This window comes from Coffea arabica, chromosome 8e (assembly GCF_036785885.1).
Source record: "Coffea arabica cultivar ET-39 chromosome 8e, Coffea Arabica ET-39 HiFi, whole genome shotgun sequence".
Classification (NCBI taxonomy): Eukaryota; Viridiplantae; Streptophyta; class Magnoliopsida; order Gentianales; family Rubiaceae; genus Coffea; species Coffea arabica.
In genome coordinates this window covers 33,159,808-33,177,210 of record NC_092324.1, presented here as the reverse complement: position 1 = coordinate 33,177,210, position 17,403 = coordinate 33,159,808, and the positions used below count along the sequence as shown (strand labels likewise).

Below are 17,403 nucleotides of genomic sequence, written 5' to 3'. Positions count from 1 at the left end.
TTATTAATATTCTAAGTAATTAGCCCATTTGGAGCTGAACCATTTTACCAATTTTCTCTTATCTTTGTCAATTATCTCTCTGATACACTCACTTGTAGGTGATCTGCCGGACAGTCCCTTTTTTGAAATATATATCTGGACAAACTAATTTTCAAGATTTGTCTTTTGAAACTGGTTTGGTTGGATAGGGTATTATTTGAAATATTATTTGGAATAGTTACTGTAGCACTTTTTGTGATGTGACGTATCTGAGATAAAAAGCTGATTAAGAATGTAAAATAGTGGATTGAAAAATGTATTTATGATGTAAGTAAAATATTATGATTTGGGATATTTGTGCTATCCAAACACTCCCTCGACACTCTACCCGTACTGAGATAGTACATAGAGTTGTCAGTCAACAAAAAATTATGGGAATAAATTTGTGAAATAAGTGAAGTGAGCCCAACACTGACATGCAATAACAAAGCATAGCTGAGCTTAAAGGTCCCGTAAGTTGCAAACTAGCAAGTAGTAACCATCAGAAGCTACTTTCAAATACCCCTTAACATTTGGACCTGAATCAATTTTCTCCTATCTTTGTCAATTCTCTCTCTGATCAGACACTCACTTGAAGGTGTTCTGCCGTGAGTATTATTTTGATCTTTGTTCACATTTCTTCGCTTGATCAGTGTGACATGCCAATGTTCTTAAATTGAATGCAATTTTCTTGATTTTCTGTTAGAATTCTTGCATTTTAACGACGTCCCTTATTTTGGTTTTATATGTGGATATACATATGGTTTGGGGGGATTGCTTGGGTTGAGGATTGAGAGACATAATCAAACCGTTTCTTTTGAGTGGTGGGATTGTTTTACAAGAAATTATAGATAGATGCATGTTGTTAATGAAAAAATCAGTTGTATTTGGGGTAATATTTTTCATCTCAACATTCTCATCTCTGTTTTAGCTTCTTTTCTAGTTACTTTTTTGTTGGGTTTTTTTTTTTCATGCTTAAGTCGATCCATTTGGTTTGCTACTTCAGCAACCAAAGATGATCGGATCTGGAGTTTTCACTTCTCATTCTGCAAATATGTTGTAAGAAGCCCCTTTTTGCATCCACTTTGACTGAAGTGTTTAGTTTTTGCACCATCTTTGTTGTAGGGACTCTGCTTTGTACAAAGGCGTGCTAGTGTCACTCGGTGATCAGTATAATCTTTGTATTCCAGTGGCTCCTAATACATGTAGGTAGTTGCATGCTTATCGGAATCTTTGTCCATTTGAGTATTATTGGTTGTGGGATGTATGGTATAGTATAGCGTACAAGTATCACTTGGTTTAGGACAGAATGTTTAGCTTTTCGGTTATGCTCTACAGTAGGCTTGTTAGCTAAATTTTTTAATTCAGTTAGAATTTGAAACTTATGCAAGAAATGTGGATATTTGGCATTAAATTCATGTGTTTTTTCCCGTAAAATATTTGATTTACAAGTCATAACTATCAATCAATTAACATGACTGACTCATAGTTGAGCTCATGAATCCATTGGAAAAAACATTGTGCTACGGAACATGACGTATTCTAATGCAAGAGCTTGAAAATCGCAATTGCAGCCAAATGGAGACTTGTTGAACTTTTATTAGCTAGAATAGATGTGGAATAAGATCTAGTCGTTTTTCTACCTGCTTACTTTTCTTAATTCTATCCCGTTATTAATTCTAGACGTATTCCATTGAGCTCGATTTTTGCAAGGTGAGGAAACATGAAGACTGATGTTTCCAAGGCAGGCCATGACTGCAGACCCTTGAAAAGAAAATCAGAAGTTCTTGCTTGTCCAGTTCCACCTAGAGCGTCAGGCAAAGGTTTGCCATATGCTCCAGTTGATTGGCCAAATGTTGGTGATATCTGGGGTTGGAGAGTTGGAAGCAGAGTTAGTGTTGAAGGATTCTACTCTCATCATTTCTTGTATGCTCCTCAGCACCTCCAAGACAAGCCTACTAGAAAATTACTATTCCAGAGCAAGACATCTGTTTTACATTATCTTAAATCACAATTCCCTGAAGCTGACAGTGAAGCATTTTTTGCATCATTCACTTGGCATGTTCCAGCAGAAGCTCATTCTTCAAAACTAAGTAAGCAATTTGCCATTGTTAATGTGCAGAGATTTTTTGAACGTTGTGTGTTGACATTGCTTTGTGGACTGCATTCTATGTTTCTTATTTTTTTCCAATATAATCTTCATGGATTGAGGACAGTTGATGATGAGTATATAAAAGTTTCTTGGACTTTGGTTTTATTAGCTCTGAACCACTATACGTAGTATGTTTTGGTCCTATTGTGGTTAATCTGTAGCAGTTCATTACCAAAAGATGGTGGTTCTATGTCTTTCTTAAGTTACAAGTTGGGTATATTTCATTATAGTCTCAGTAGACATCAATTGGCTTCTGAAACCTGAAATCTTTGTACACTATTACATTGTTGTTAGAGGCCTCTTCTTCTGTTCCATTTGGTTGTATGATCACGCTCTGTTAAACATTGTACTTCTTTCCTTTGAACATAGCTGATCGGCACATGCTTTCTACCTTAAAAGGTTTGCTTTAGTTGAATTGATTTGCTGTCGTCTAATTTATTAGACTTTTGCTCTTCAAACCCTTTTCTTGTCTATGCAAAACTATGTACCCATTTCTCCTCAAGGATATCTGCTTAAACTTATACATGATTCGGACCTCCTATCTTCTGCCAAATTCTTCTTGAAAATATACGACTGCGTGAGCACTCTTTCAAAAAATGTCGGCACTTCACCTTGTTAGACGTATGGAATTGATTGATTGTATCATGATGTACCCATCCAATTCCTCATTCTATCAGACTTTATTTCACCATGATCTCTGAACCCTGCAAGTCAAATTAGCATCAGAACCAAGGGAAATTTATAAGCAATTCATAAAACATTTGTCTGCCATCATAACAGTAGTAACACCTTTGTGTTGCGGGTTTGTGACCTTCATTAGCTATCTACGGGAATTCTGTAAGTTGTACAAGTTATTGCTCAAAGTCCTTTTCTGCAACAAAGTTAAAATTCCCTTTCTTCCTGCAAGATGTTTTGCTTATGGACTTGTCAGGATAATCTTTCTTTCTTGCAGGCAAATGCAGTCCTAGTCCCCAATCAAGCTCTTCGAAAAAAGAAGCGGGTAAATTGGTAAAAGGTGTTGAAGTCTCTAATAAAAAACAAGAAGCTGCAGTTCATTGCGGTAAAGAGGTCATGGTAGATGTGCCTGCAGTAGAAGAACAAACACTTGCAAGTGGTCCAACAACCAAGATTTCAGGACGTAGCCGAGTCTCTGAAAGTCGTGCTAGTGTGTCTCCACATGATAGTGCATGCCACTATGCGATTGACCTCAAACAACAGGGTTTGAAATCCCTTGATGAATCTCAGCCTGGATTGATTCCCGAGGACTATGATCATTTCCTGAATTCCCTTGATGAAATCCTCTCTGTGCCTATCACTAGAGCTGAAATTTCTAACCCTGCTGCTTCTTCGCACAAAGAAGGCATGACTCAAATCCGATCAAAACTTTCTTCTCTTCTTGCCATGGGTTTTGCCAGCTTAGCTGACTCCAACAAGCTTACCGAACTTATTGCCCTGGCATCTCAGCTCAAAAATGGTCCAACAGTGAGTCCTAGAGAAATTTCCATGCTAAAGTTGATTGAAGAAATTCCAATGGCCAGCAACAGCTTCCTAGATGCTAAGAAGTTATCAGGACAAGCTGAAAAGTTCTTTGCTGACCTTGATTCCAAGATGGCTAATGTTGCTTCACTCAGGAATGAATACATCGTAACAAAGCAGCAACTAGAAATTTGTCAGGCTGACGAAGCATCTGCCTTGTCAGCTCAAATGGAAATTGATGAACAAATTGCTGCTTTGCAATCACGTCGGGCAGATATCACTCAAGATCTAAAGCTGACCAACAAAAAGATCGTTCAATACTCCTCCAGTCAAAAAAAAGTCATGGAGTGTCTCCAAAAGATTGTCCACGATGTTCGGGCAGCCAATTCTGAAAAGCAAGAATGGGAGCTTAGAAAGAAGAGATCAGCTGAGCAAGAGGCTGAGATTCTAGCTAAATTTGCACCACTTGATGGGTTTTCATTTTGATCAGAATCTGCATTACCTCTTAGTATGGGACCTTCTAGTTTCTAGTGCTTGGACCATGTCACAACTACGCATTCTGTATTTTACTAATTGTGAAGACGAACTTTATTTTGTAGTCACGGTGATATGCAGATTGGTTGCCAAATGCTAACTAGTTCCTGGTATCCCCTCACTGACTGGATTTTGATGCAGTGATTTCTCGTAATATAACTTGACCTTTAAAAACTTCAGCTGGGATGCGTATTCCGTTGCTTTTGTCATTTTTGGATTGATTTTTCTGATAAGCTACCTTAAAAGCCTTTTATATCACTTGCCAACCGTTTCTTTCTTTCTTTCTTTCTTTTTTTTTAAAAATTTTCGTCTCTTCTCGCACCCTTTCCACCTTTAGATTTTTGGTTCTGACTCTTCGCTTGGAGTCTCCTTTAACAAAAAATAATAATATTTTACTGATAAATAACCAACAAATTATATTTTTTTTACAAGTAATTACAAGCCGAGTTATAATTTGTATGATTAATACAATAAAGAAGATGTAAAGAGATCATTTACAAACGGGACATATCATACAGATGGAAAGAGTACTCACAACTTGTGAGTCACAAGCAATATTAGAGCAGTATATAGTAACGAATTAATTTTTATGCACTGTCAATGAAATTTTATCTCATAAATAGATTCACATGTATATCACATAATCTAAATTTAAATTTAAAATTTACTTTTTACAAATATGACATGCATTTACACTTACTAATAATTACATATAACCTTTTAAAATACTTTATAAAATTGTTCTTAACTAACCAAACCAAGTTGGGCTAGTTATTGTGAGATTGATTTGTCAAATGTTATTATTCTTATTTTATTTAGTGCAATAAGGGTTTATTTGAACATTATTGTTGTCGAGTTGGATTTGATTTCTTCTTTTGTTCTTGAGTTTAATTAAGTTTTTATCTTAACATTAGCAAAGCTATAAAAGAAATAGCTATAAAAAAATAAAAATAAAAACAATACAAAGCTAAAATCTTTTGATATCCTTTTTTTTTTGCTTGTATCAATTTTTATCAATTTAAGTTAGCTTGATTATGAATCAGGCTCTTAACTTATGGAGCTTGGGTTTTTCTTTTCTTTATTTTTTCTGAAAAAACTTGTTCGGATAGGTTGTTGTTTGAATAAAATTATTTTATTGCATCATAAACAGTTAAACACATTTTTCCAACTACTTTTTTTTATCTCACATAAAACATATCACAAAAAGTGCTACAATATTCATTTTCAAAATATTATTCCAAATAATCTCCTATCCAAAGATACCTAGTTGAGTTATTCTAGAAACTTATTAATACCTGATAACAATCCATGTACCATTCCTTAGATTTTTGAATTATGTTCTTCTTTATTAGATTTGATTGATATTATCTAATAGTTATCTATTAATTTAATTTAAATGTCTAAATTTGTACATTTTTTCAATCTATCCATTTATGCAAAATATTTTGAAGATTCATTAGTGTGAAAATGCTTACTGATTAGAAAGAATCACAATTTTTTATTAGCTTATTTCTTTTTTTTTTTATTTTAACCTATTTCACATCCGCGATGATTGGTGCAATTTTCTCTATTTCAACCAATGTTTTTAAACCCGGACCGGCCGGTTCACAGGTTCACTGTTTTTTTTTTTTTAAGTATTAAGTACTAAGTAGGTTTCATTCTACACTTGAACTTGACAACTAATGTATAATTTAATATGGTTATTGATAACTTAAGTTTCTAAAATGCATTCACCAACATGACTAAATTTAAGTTGAGATAATAATAAATTTCCTAAAAGTTATACATAAAACATGGAATGGTAAATATAATTAAAATATCACAATTCACCACAAGTTTTCATAAATTCATTATAAACATAAATAGATACACAAAAAAAATAAATAAAATAAATATTAAAATTCTTTTACAATCCTTAAAAAAATCCATAAAAGAGTTCGATCAAGACAAACCATTTGAATAACAAACTTCCATCAGTGGCATGACAAGCAACAACAACACCACCTTCACAATTTCATCAACTTAACTTGAAAAAGTTAAAATTTTATTATAAAAATATAAATCTAATTGCTCAAACTAAAAAAATTTGAAAAACAAATATACAGCTAAATGCATTAAAAATTAATTGTTACTAAACATCACTAATTAACATGTTATATTAAATTCAATGATCCTATACCATTAATTATTTTAAATTCAATGATCAATAGCTTCGATTATGTGCCAACTACCATATTTTGACCAGCCCAATGTTATTATTTGTAAGTCCTACCCAATTCCTACACAGAGGTGAGCTACTTTTGCAAAAATTTCATCCTTAATTAATCAAATAAAAATTTAAAAAATTAGGGAAACAAATGAAAATTGGGGGGGAAAAGAAGAAAATGCAAAAAAATCAACTAAAGATAATAATATAGAAAAAAACTTGAAAAGAGAAAAATTAAACTTACCAAGATGATGGAAAACAAGAAAAGTTGAAATTTCCAACTTGTTTACAATCTGCTAAAAATGATAACCTGATAATAATGGTGAAGACTTGAGAAAATCTTGTTGTGGATATTTGGGTTTAAAATGGTTAAGAAGAAAAAATTGGAAAAAAAATCAGGAGAAGAACGAGAGAGCGCCGCCTGATGAAGCCGAGAAAGAAAGTGATGGAAAGAAATTTAGAAAAGTTCACCTGCATTGATGCACTGTACTTGATGTTTTAATATATTTTTTAGTGAAGTAGAACAAACTCAACTATGGTTTAGCGGTAAGAGTGTCATATGTAAACTTGGAGACTCAAGTTCGAATCGGAGCTATGCTATTCTCGACATTTTGTTGAAGAATTAGAAAAACCGTCGGTTTACGGTTCGAACGGTTTGTTCGATTTTCAACAGTTTTCCATAAACTTTCGGTTTTAACACTAGATCGGACCGGTGACATGTCTGATCCGCGGTCCAATCGATCGATCCGATTCTGAAAACATTGATTTCAACATATAATTGTGCCTAGAGTCAAGCAATAGCTCAATTATTGAAAATTTGAGATTTGAGAGCATGAGATGGGATTGTGGTCAAATAGCTTCAATTATGGTGTCTACACAGAAGTTCAGACAGCCCAGTAACCACTGCAAACGAGATCAGGACGTCTATAACAAGCAAAAATTGATTACTAACCATCATTGTCTCATTTTGACAATTCAAAACGTTTGGCTTAAAACAGACTGCCATATTGTTGTGTTTTGGATATGTTAGAACTTCAAATGACAAAGCAAACTCAAAATTTTCGGTTGCAGCAGAAATTGTTAGTTTCCGGAACCACCTTCACAAATTCGCAATTCGCAATTCTTTCTCATTGACTCTAGTTGCATGCTGTTCTTAACAACCATTCAGCCTGCCCACTATCTAATGATACAGATTAATAATATCCCATATTAAGAAAAAAAAACACCCAAATAACAACTTGAGCTCAGTTAATCACAATTTCCAAAAATAAAAAAATTAAAACATAAATTATTAGAATTTCATATAGGAAACCAAAAATGAATGAAAAGATAAAAGGAAAGAGAACCCACCATGGCTTTGGTCTTGGAATAGAAAGATCCAATAAAGTTGGGAGTATCCTCCTCCTTGAATCCAACACCCGACCCGAGTGGATGACCCGCATCATACTCAAAAATGCACCCGGAAGCATAATTAATTAAGATCAAACCTTTCTCCCTGCACACGTCAACCAACGTCAGCGTGCTGACAACGTTGGTCCGGATCATCTCAATTTTGTGGGACTCGCACCAGTCGACGTTGGGACGACCCGTGACGCCGGCGGCATTGAAGACATGGGTCGGGTTAACACTAGCAATATCTGATTCAAATGATTCCCAGCTCTCGAGCCGACCTGACCCATATGTGTAATTAGGGGTGACAATTTTCGACGAGACCTGAAAACATGACACGAATCTAACACAAAATTAATGGGTTTGGATTGAGATTTCGGGGGTTCGGGTCAGAATCGGGTCAAACCCGGTGAATCCGAAAAGAAAACAGATCGATTTCGGGTCAACTCGTGGGTGACCTGATATGACCCGTTTACGAATTAAAAATAATTTAATAAACATAAAAATTATTTTATCTAACTAAATTAAATTATTCTTTTTTTCAAAGGCATTAATTACTTAATCTTAAATGAACTTATTTAATTTGTGTGAAGTTGAAATTATTATATTTGGATAAATAATATATTATATTATTTTTTTTACTTTTATACTGTTTTAATTTATTTTATATTTGATTTGGGATAAAACACTTTTACCATGTTTAATTTATTTTAGATTTGGTTTGAAAATATTTATTTAAATTTTTATTACTTGATTATGTAATTAGTTTTGTGAAAAATTGATTTTATTAGAAATTACAGTGATAAATTAATAAATTAAAATTAACTTTCGAGTCAAATCGGATCGACCTGCCAATCCGAAATTTTTGGGTTCGTGTCAGGTACCCTGACCCGTTTTGGGTTGGCGGGTCAGGTTCGGGTCAACGGGTTTTCTGTTATACCCGGATCTCAACCGACCCGCCAACCCAAATTCGACCCGATTGCCACCCCTATGTGTAATTGATCCCTTGAGCTTCGCATAGCTTTCTGAAGCTCTCCCAGCAAGCCGCCTATCCAGCCAGTTCTATCGTAGATCAGAAACTTGAGGGGCTTGGTTTTATCTTAGTGATTTAAGGATTAAGCAACCATAGAAAGATAGGATTTCATGGAAAGAGAGTTCAAGAAGAGTGAGAGTGCAGTATGATAATCTGACGTTGGGATTGTGGGGGTGGAAATGATAAAGTCGCTGTCTGTATTGTTTCCCGCTTAAAGGCTAAAATGGTAAGTACTTATTTCTATTTGGGAAAATCGTCCAAAACGTCCCTCACATTTTGTAAAATAACTTTTTTCGTCCCTCACTTTTAAAAGTGTAATTTTATGTCCCTTACATATTCACATCGGTCAAATTTAGTCCCTAACTAGGTTTCCGATCATTTTTTGGCCGGAATCCATCATGTGCAAGGCACGTGATCATTTTTGAAGGGTAAATTTGTCAAATTATATTTTACATAATCTGATTTATAGTCCTCCACATTTTATAAAATAAATTTTTTCGTTCCTCACATTTTATAAAATAATTTTTTTCATCCCTCACATTTCACAAAATGAATTTCTCCATCCCTTACATTTCAAAAAATGAAATTTTCATTTCTCACTAATTATGTGTGTGAATACATTTTTTTTAAACACATGTATATGTCTATTTGATTTTGCTTAATAATAATAGCATAAACACATGTATGTAATTGGGCCCAACTTGTGGGCTATCTTCTCTTTTTGTATGATTATGACTAATATTTACCAATAGAACCTTAATTTGCATATTCTTATTGTATTTTGACCGAAAATAGCTTTATTGGCCAACTTGACAATAAATGCAAGATTTTTTACTAGCTAATACCAGATGAAATCAAATGATCACGTATAATATATGGTATTCGTATTGTTAAGTGAAATCAAATAGACACATACATATATTTATGCTATTCGTATTATTAAGCAAAATCAAATAGACATATACATGTGTTTAAACAAAATGTATTCACACACATACATATTTTTTTTAGAGTTTTCCTCACACACATAATTAGTGAGGGATGGAAATATTCATTTTTTGAAATGTGAGGGATGGAGAAATTTATTTTGTGAAATGTGAGGGATGAAAAAATCATTTTATAAAATGTGAGGGACGAAAAAATTTGTTTTATAAAATGTGGAGGGCTATAGATTAGATTATGTAAAATATAATTTGACAAATTTACCCTTAAAAAATGATCACGTGCCTTGCACGTGATGGATTCCGGCCAAAAAATGATCGGAAACCTAGTTAGGGACTAAATTTGACCAATGTGAATATGTAAGGGACATAAAATTACACTTTTAAAAGTGAGGGACGAAAAAAGTTATTTTACAAAATGTGAGGGACGTTTTGGACGATTTTCCCTTTCTATTTTTATGTCTTTAAAATTTGATGAAAATCAATAAGGGTTGTTTAGACTTTTGGCTATTTCCATTCCATATAACTGACAAACTTAGCATGGGAGAGTAATTTGTTATTTGGTCAAATCTCAGGGATCGATTCGTTATTTGGTCAAACCTCAAGGGAAGTAAATGTAATTATCCCATATTTTTTCTACTTTTCTTCTCCATTTCGCCAAAATTACATAAATGGGCTTTTAGGAGAATAATGTAAATGAAACGTCAGAGGTTGCGTACATCATGGGACAAGATAAGTATGTGTTGCCGTCCAAAAGTTCACAAATGTCCTCTGCAAACAAGGCAAAATCAATCAAAGGTAACGTAAAGGGAAATGGGGCACAACCGTTTGTGCATATTTTTATCCAATTCTACAAGATATAATTTACTTTTTCTCATTCTCATGTTGTAACTTACTTTTAATAAAAAAAATTATTATAGAATAAATTTTCATCGATCTTACACATAACGTTAAAAATAATGTACATATAGTGATTTGAATGTTACATTTTCCTTTTAGTCAATTTTGACCATTAACTACTAAGGAACGATTATTCTGATAACTGTTCTGTCCCACTTCCACGTGAAAGAATGTTAATGAATGCACATTAAAGTGAAAGATTTTGGGACGTCACGATACTTGTCATATTCATGTTTTCCATCCGAGGATATATTCTTTACTGACATAGAAAATGCTACAAAGATGATTTAATTGTCACAGTTAAAAGACGGGTAGCCCTGGTCAGCCCTAGTATAAGCATTGGTTTTGCATTAGGGTTAATTATATGTTGCACCTTTTAAATATTCTAAATTTTCATTTTGATCCCCAAATTTTGAAGTATGACACTTTAGTTCCTAAATTATAATATCCTTCTCACTTCAATGTAACCTATTCCTTGTAGTCCCTGAAATATAAAATTTTATATATATTTTAGTGTTTAAAGTAGGATAGATTTTATATTTTATGGACTAAAATGGAATTATTTTATTTAAGTGGTATAGATTTTATACTTGGGAGATTGAGGCGTCCCACTTTTATGTTTAGGGCCCAAATTAAGATAAAGTCTTTATATTATCTTGGGTAATAGTAGAAAATTCTAATTTTTACCACAGAGAGAGAGAGAGAGAGAGTGTGTGTGTGTGTGTGTGTGTGTGTGTAGCAACGCCAAGTTTCAAATGTTCTGGTAATTATATCATAATCATTTTGCCAAGTGAAACCTTATGAATTTTTACCCAACACGATGTTTGCATTGATTATATGTGCAAGCAGATGAAACCCCTTATTAGTTGGTGGAGAAAAACATATACCTCGAGATTCCGCTGTGCCAATTTTCAATTTCTTTTTTTTTTTTTTGTTTTATTGGATGCTAAGTTTCAATTTTGGCCTCTCGCATATCTGAAAAGCAAGCATTTAAGAATCCCTCATCAAGGGTAGGAATGGCAACGTGGGCGGCCCCACTGCGACTACTCCCCCCTGCCTTGTCATATAATTTGACTGTAGTTAAATTTTAGCAAATAATTAAGTACTAAAATACTAACACATTATCAAATCATTATCTATTGTAATTTCATAATTAAAATCCATAAAAATAATCAAATAGAAACTAATTGAATACAATATAACATGATAAAACAAATACAACTAAAGTAATCAAATTTTCACTTTTGAAATAAATACAATCACTAAGTGATTATTGATTATTTTGAGGAAAAAAGTGCTATTGTATTAAATGTAATTAGGAATTTAGTATAAATGTATTAGTAAATTTAATATAACTAATTAATAATTTTTATTAGTAAACATGTATAAGTATTAGTATAATTGATAATATCAATTATATTACGTATACTAATATGCATTAATAATACTTATAACTAATAATAATATTATTATAAATTTGTAATTAATTAAACTAACTATTATATATATACATATATGTATATTTAACGGGTGGCAGGGCGGGAGTATACTCCACTGCCCCGTTTCTTAATGAGGGGAAAAAATTCCCCCCACCCCACCCTACCCCCTACAGGCACCCGTTTCAATTGCCATCCTTAATCAAGGGCCACATAATTTGCTTGAGAAAACTTTTGGCCAATGTACAAATCATTCTATTTGAATGCACAAAACTATTTTTTTTAACAATTTGTTTGGACAAAGAGAATTTGGAAAAAAAAAAAAAATTTGCCTCACAAATCCCAATCACCTTTTTATCTCACATACATCACATCACAAAAAGTGCTACAGTAAATATCTCAAATAAATCATCCAAATAAACTCTTATCCAAACAAAATGGTACTTCTCAAGAAACTAGTAGTGCATCTCAAGAAAGTTTGGTACGTTTTCCAACTAGGTTATGCATTTTCTGCCGTCTAACAATTTTAACAAATTTTTCATTCTTGAAAATTTGTTTCAATTATCTGTAACGAAACGTTAATTGCACTCCATTATTTTGTAATCACACTTCCACTATCTTAATTTCTATAGTAAAAGACTATATGATAAACAAGATGGCTGAAGTGCAGTTGAAAAACTAGTATTTGAGATTTGCCTATTTGTATTGCAAGTTTTTTCACAATTTGCTTTTGCTAATTAAATTGTCTGGCCCAATTGAACTAAAGAGCCCAATCACGAGACGACAATAGTCCCGTAAGAATTAAGAGTTAAAATATAGAAACTACATTCTTCAACTGATTGCCGCATCAATATTTCTTTTTAATTTTCTTGTTAAATCACGAGCAGTGGCTCAGTTCTCAGGAACCAATAGAGGTCAAGAGAAACAAGTTCACCTACTATATTACTCCTGGCCCAGGCCCAGGCCCACATAATGAACAAGACTTCACAATATAGTGATGCATGAGACAATGCACCCTCTCATTTACTAATTGGATAGTTCATTGTTTGTCTGTCTTGTCTCACTTATTAATTGCATAAATTGAATACGCAACCAGAATTGCAATTAAAAATTTATATTTAAATAGTAATTTAATAGAATGATCCAATATAAGAACAAAATCAATAATACCTTCATTTACCTTCAATTTATACATGGATAAACGAATAGCTCTTGCTCTATATTCTGTATACCAGTATTTATGACTTATCCAGAATGTTAGCGGACATGTCTTTCAATAAAAGATATGAAAAGACCAAAATAAAAGTTGAAAAGAGTGCTGCCTTAGTCATAGTACTGGTGATGCAATTCAACACCATTTCCATGTTGACCCTAAACCTTTCTCTATTGTTATTATCCTTGCAAGGATGAACTTTGGGAAATCAATCAAAATGATTTGACCCCTTCAATTTTCCTTTTCCTTGTAGCCTCTTCCCTAGGTGAACCAAGGTTAGTGATCCAGTATATAACTCTTTAATGATAGAAATCAGTCTCATTTCCAAGAAAAACAGAGAAAGAAAGCAATTTGTCTTGGAACACTTTCACTGGTCCTTAAATTGCAAAATGCACTCGATATTAAATCAACAATTTGACAATTAAATGCCAAAAGCCATTCTCAGGGATTCCAGAGTGCCACGGAGCTAAGAGAGAGCAGAAAAGATGACTGGCAAACAAGGTTACAAAATATGAAACAACAAAATTCCTAGCAAAAACAGTCGAGCAGAAAGAATCATGCATATGACTAAAGCCAACACGAAGTAAATTTCATAGAGAAAAATACTTGCAGAAAGCATAATACAGCAACCACCTGACACAGCCTGTAAGACAAATGTGGCTCACAAACGGAAATAGCCTAGAAACCGAATCATAATACGCTAGCAGAAAATATGGAATAAGTTACTTGAATATGCTAAGTCCAGCGGATAAAATGTAGAATTTTGTTCTGAACATAATGCGTAACTGCATGTCTGAAAAAGGAATCACCAAGAAACTTAAAGAGTTCACTATCGCAGAACCTCCAAAATTGCAAAAAGGCACCATTTAATAGAAATCTAGTTCATTCTCCTGATAAGTTCATTGATAATTACTTCACGGTTTCCAGCATCTCCTCCCTCAACATAGTGATTTCTCTTCTTCTTCAAGCCACCAAGAGGAGCCTTAAGCTTGAATGGCCAGAGGAAATTGTTAGCCTCCTTGAAATGAGGTCCAACTGTCATGATCTCATGAACAAGGTCTTCAATGCAGATAATACCATGCTTGCCCAGAGTCTGTCAGGTAAAGGCAAATGTGATAAAAGCTCAGTAAATCAACATAATGTAACTCAAGAAGTCGCAATTCTAGCAAGAAAATACCTGTTCAATGATTGAGTTGTCAGTCAATGCGATCCTCTGCTTGTTTGCCTTCCCGTAACCCCTCTTGTAAATCAGTTCCTTAAGAGTCTTCAAATTGGGGTACCTGAGAACAGGGAAAAGCAATTTTAATGTCAAATGCTCTCAGAACAACAAAGAGCTCAACAAAGGATACTATCAATCAGGTCCTCACCCATATGCCACATATGGCTCAACTCGGTGAAGCATGTTGAGTGTTGCCTTGTTAACCTTTAAGAATACACCATTGAATATCTGCAATTGAAGAAAACATTAAAAAAGAAACATTAAAAGCAAGGAGAATAGATAAAAGGATCATGTACTTAGCTCAATAGAACAAAGAGAAGAAACTAAATAGAGAAATTCATCTATGACATATGCATGGACATGCACAGGCATAAACATCCCATCTATTCACCCTTTGCACAGTCATTTCTCAAACACATCCTCTACTTCTTATCAGTGTTTAATAGTATTGGACTATAATGGTGTCATCATCATAACAATTATCACATACAAAACCTTGACAAATTAAGGTAACAACAATAGACCTATAAAGCTTATAATATGCTATTTGAAATCAAGAGACCGTTAGTAGGAAAAAAGAAGTTGATAGCAATCTTAACCAAATGAGCTGACAAATTCCCCATAAAAAACTCTCTCCCACTAAATCCGAATTCAGGTGATTAAACTTCAATGAAGTTCAAATGCAATTAAACTGATACAAAACTAAGACACCTTCAAGCCTCCCACCTATAACCAGCTAACATGACTGTAAGGGAAGATGCGTGAGCATAGAAGGATCTCCATCAGTCAGGCAGTGGAACAAAATAACAGATGTTAACCGTCAAAATACTCCAAGAAGTAGTATGATCTTACAACTCAGTCTACAATTGGTAAAAAGAACATTACTCCTAGTCAGAAAATCTAAACATGGGAATCACCTGTCTTAGACGTAAAAGCTGCAATATCTTCTTGGTCCTTGGATGCATGGCATTGATACTGAAAAAACCAAGTACATGAACTGTTACCCATGTATAAGCAAACTAAGCAACCTTGATCACCAGTTAAAAAGATTCTTTATGACATACCCTCGGATGCGCACAATAAAGAGCAGCTTAGCTTCTGGGTTGACATAGAAACCTCCTTTCAACCTTGCCTCACGCTTCAATTTGATGAGCTCCTTTTGCTACATCACAAATCATACGTTTTTTGATTGATGTCAATACTTCCCAAGAATCAGCTGTAGAAGTTTAAACATGACTATAAGCTAAAATAAGCAGTCACCTGCTCCTCGTACTCCTTAGCATATTGCTTTGCTCTGTTGTAGATGAGCTTGCGATTAGCAAGATTCTTCTTCTTAGCAGCATCAAGTTCCTGCTTCTTGGCCAAGGCCCATTCTTCATTTCTCTTCTGCTTCTTCAGAACTGACTCTGGGACCACCTTTGCTTGTTCTTCAGCCATCTCTGTGTACACATGAGCCAGAATCACATAAAGAAGGATGACAAATATTTTCCTAAATTGAAGTTAAATAATTTACAAGCATAACCCAATTGAGAGAACATATTTCTTGAACAAAAAACTGGTGCTAGGTGATCTAAATTATCAACGAAAGACGTGTTCAATCACTGTGAGTTAATGAAGCAACAAAGTCTTACTATATTCAATCTCAGGTACAGCACTAAGAGATTTCATAATACTTTAACCAATTGGAACGAGAAGGAAAACAGGGTCAGGTTTTAAACGAAATGCAGATGTTGCATTTCCCACAACAACAATCACCAGACCCTGTTTCTCACCAATCCAATTGTTATTATTATCAAATGGTGACAAATTCAACGTGCATTCTACACAATTACCTATGCTAAAAGAACAGAAAAATCAGATGTAAGACTAATCAGCTAATCACCTATAGTATCAAAAGGTAATAACCATTTTGTCAAAACTATAACTATAAAACCTGATCAGCAGGAAAAACCAATAATCAAATCCCACATGACAATCATGCTCAAAACTCAATATATTGCTCCAACTGAATTCCCTGCTCTAGTTCTCATCCCATATAGAATAGTCATCCAAAACCACAAAATCCATTCCGCTCTGTCAAATATTTTTCAGAGACAGTTTTTAAAGGGGGAGAAAGCATGCTTTCCCTATTTTTGCTTCTTAAAGATCTAAATCCCTACCGATATTTCTAGCATCTAAAAGAGCAACCATGAGCCATATAATTGGATTAACTCACCAAGAAAATTCAGCCTCATATAAAAAGCATATACTGGAAAATCCCATCTTTCAAAAAATTGGCAGTAGATTTCTTTTATGCATATAAGTAAGACTACTAAAATATTGCTTTATACTGCAAAAGCTTCAATAGATTGATAAAAATAACAATTTATGGTATGAGAATATGAATTTACCAGCAATGTGCCAAGCCCAAATATCCGCAGCACTTGTTAGATATTTTTCTCTGAGATTTCTTTCCTGTTTCGAATATGAATTATGGTATGAGATTTATGGTATGAGAATATGAATTTACCAGCAAAGTGCCAAGCCCAAAAATCCGCCGAAATTGGTTTTATTAGAAATTACAGTGATAAATTAATAAATTAAAATTAAGTTTTGGGTCAGGTCGCCCCGTCAATTAGAACTTTTCGAGTTCGTGTCAAGTATCTTGACTTGTTTCGGCTTGGTGGATCAAGTTCAGATCAGTGGGTTTTCTGTTATACTCAGGTCTCAACCCGACCTGTCACTCCGATTTGGACCCGATTGTCACCCCTAATCGTACTAGAAGTTGAGAAAATTGAGTTGATTCAGCTCACTAAATCTATATTTTTTTTGTAAATATAATATTAATATATGTAATCAAAAAATGAACAAAAAAGAATCGGACAAAAATACAATATATTACGGCTA

The 17,403-nt window shown here is 33.8% G+C and overlaps 2 protein-coding genes across 4 annotated transcripts; one reads left to right on the top strand and one right to left on the bottom strand.

The window, feature by feature from the left end:
• The first annotated feature begins 438 nt into the window (after positions 1-438).
• On the top strand, positions 439-4,320 carry LOC113719850 (uncharacterized). 3 transcript variants are annotated; one of them, XM_072060723.1, is made up of 4 exons: positions 439-626; positions 1,144-1,223; positions 1,732-2,111; positions 3,123-4,320. In XM_072060723.1, the coding sequence occupies exons 3-4, from the start codon at positions 1,742-1,744 to the stop codon at positions 4,130-4,132; spliced, it is 1,380 nt and encodes a 459-aa protein (XP_071916824.1). In that variant the 5' UTR covers positions 439-626; positions 1,144-1,223; positions 1,732-1,741; the 3' UTR covers positions 4,133-4,320. The 3 variants fall into 3 exon arrangements, with proteins under 3 accessions (XP_071916824.1, XP_027100841.1, XP_071916823.1); XM_027245040.2 differs by having other exon boundaries at positions 1,702-2,111; XM_072060722.1 differs by having other exon boundaries at positions 1,144-1,227; positions 1,702-2,111.
• Positions 4,321-14,047: 9,727 nt separating this feature from the next.
• On the bottom strand, positions 14,048-17,056 carry LOC113719851 (large ribosomal subunit protein uL30w-like). Its single transcript, XM_027245041.2, has 7 exons — positions 17,027-17,056; positions 15,778-15,956; positions 15,582-15,679; positions 15,435-15,492; positions 14,666-14,745; positions 14,476-14,578; positions 14,048-14,391 (listed from the first exon to the last, which is right to left on the bottom strand). Exons 2-7 carry the CDS (start codon positions 15,952-15,954, stop codon positions 14,176-14,178), a joined length of 732 nt encoding a protein of 243 aa, XP_027100842.1. The 5' UTR covers positions 15,955-15,956; positions 17,027-17,056; the 3' UTR covers positions 14,048-14,175.
• Between the last annotated feature and the right edge of the window lie 347 nt (positions 17,057-17,403).

What these genes read in the sequence shown, in the direction of transcription:
- LOC113719850 (XM_072060723.1), top strand. Translation starts at nt 1,742, where the DNA reads ATGAAGACTGATGTTTCCAAGGCAGGCCATGACTGCAGACCCTTGAAA. An exon ending in AGCTCATTCTTCAAAACTAA is followed by an intron (nt 2,112 to 3,122) that starts GTAAGCAATTTG and finishes TCTTTCTTGCAG; the next exon opens with GCAAATGCAGTCCTAGTCCC.
- LOC113719851 (XM_027245041.2), bottom strand. Translation starts at nt 15,954, where the DNA reads ATGGCTGAAGAACAAGCAAAGGTGGTCCCAGAGTCAGTTCTGAAGAAG. An exon ending in CTAAGGAGTACGAGGAGCAG is followed by an intron (nt 15,680 to 15,777) that starts GTGACTGCTTAT and finishes TTTGTGATGTAG; the next exon opens with CAAAAGGAGCTCATCAAATT. An exon ending in AGCTTTTACGTCTAAGACAG is followed by an intron (nt 14,746 to 15,434) that starts GTGATTCCCATG and finishes CTTCAATTGCAG; the next exon opens with ATATTCAATGGTGTATTCTT.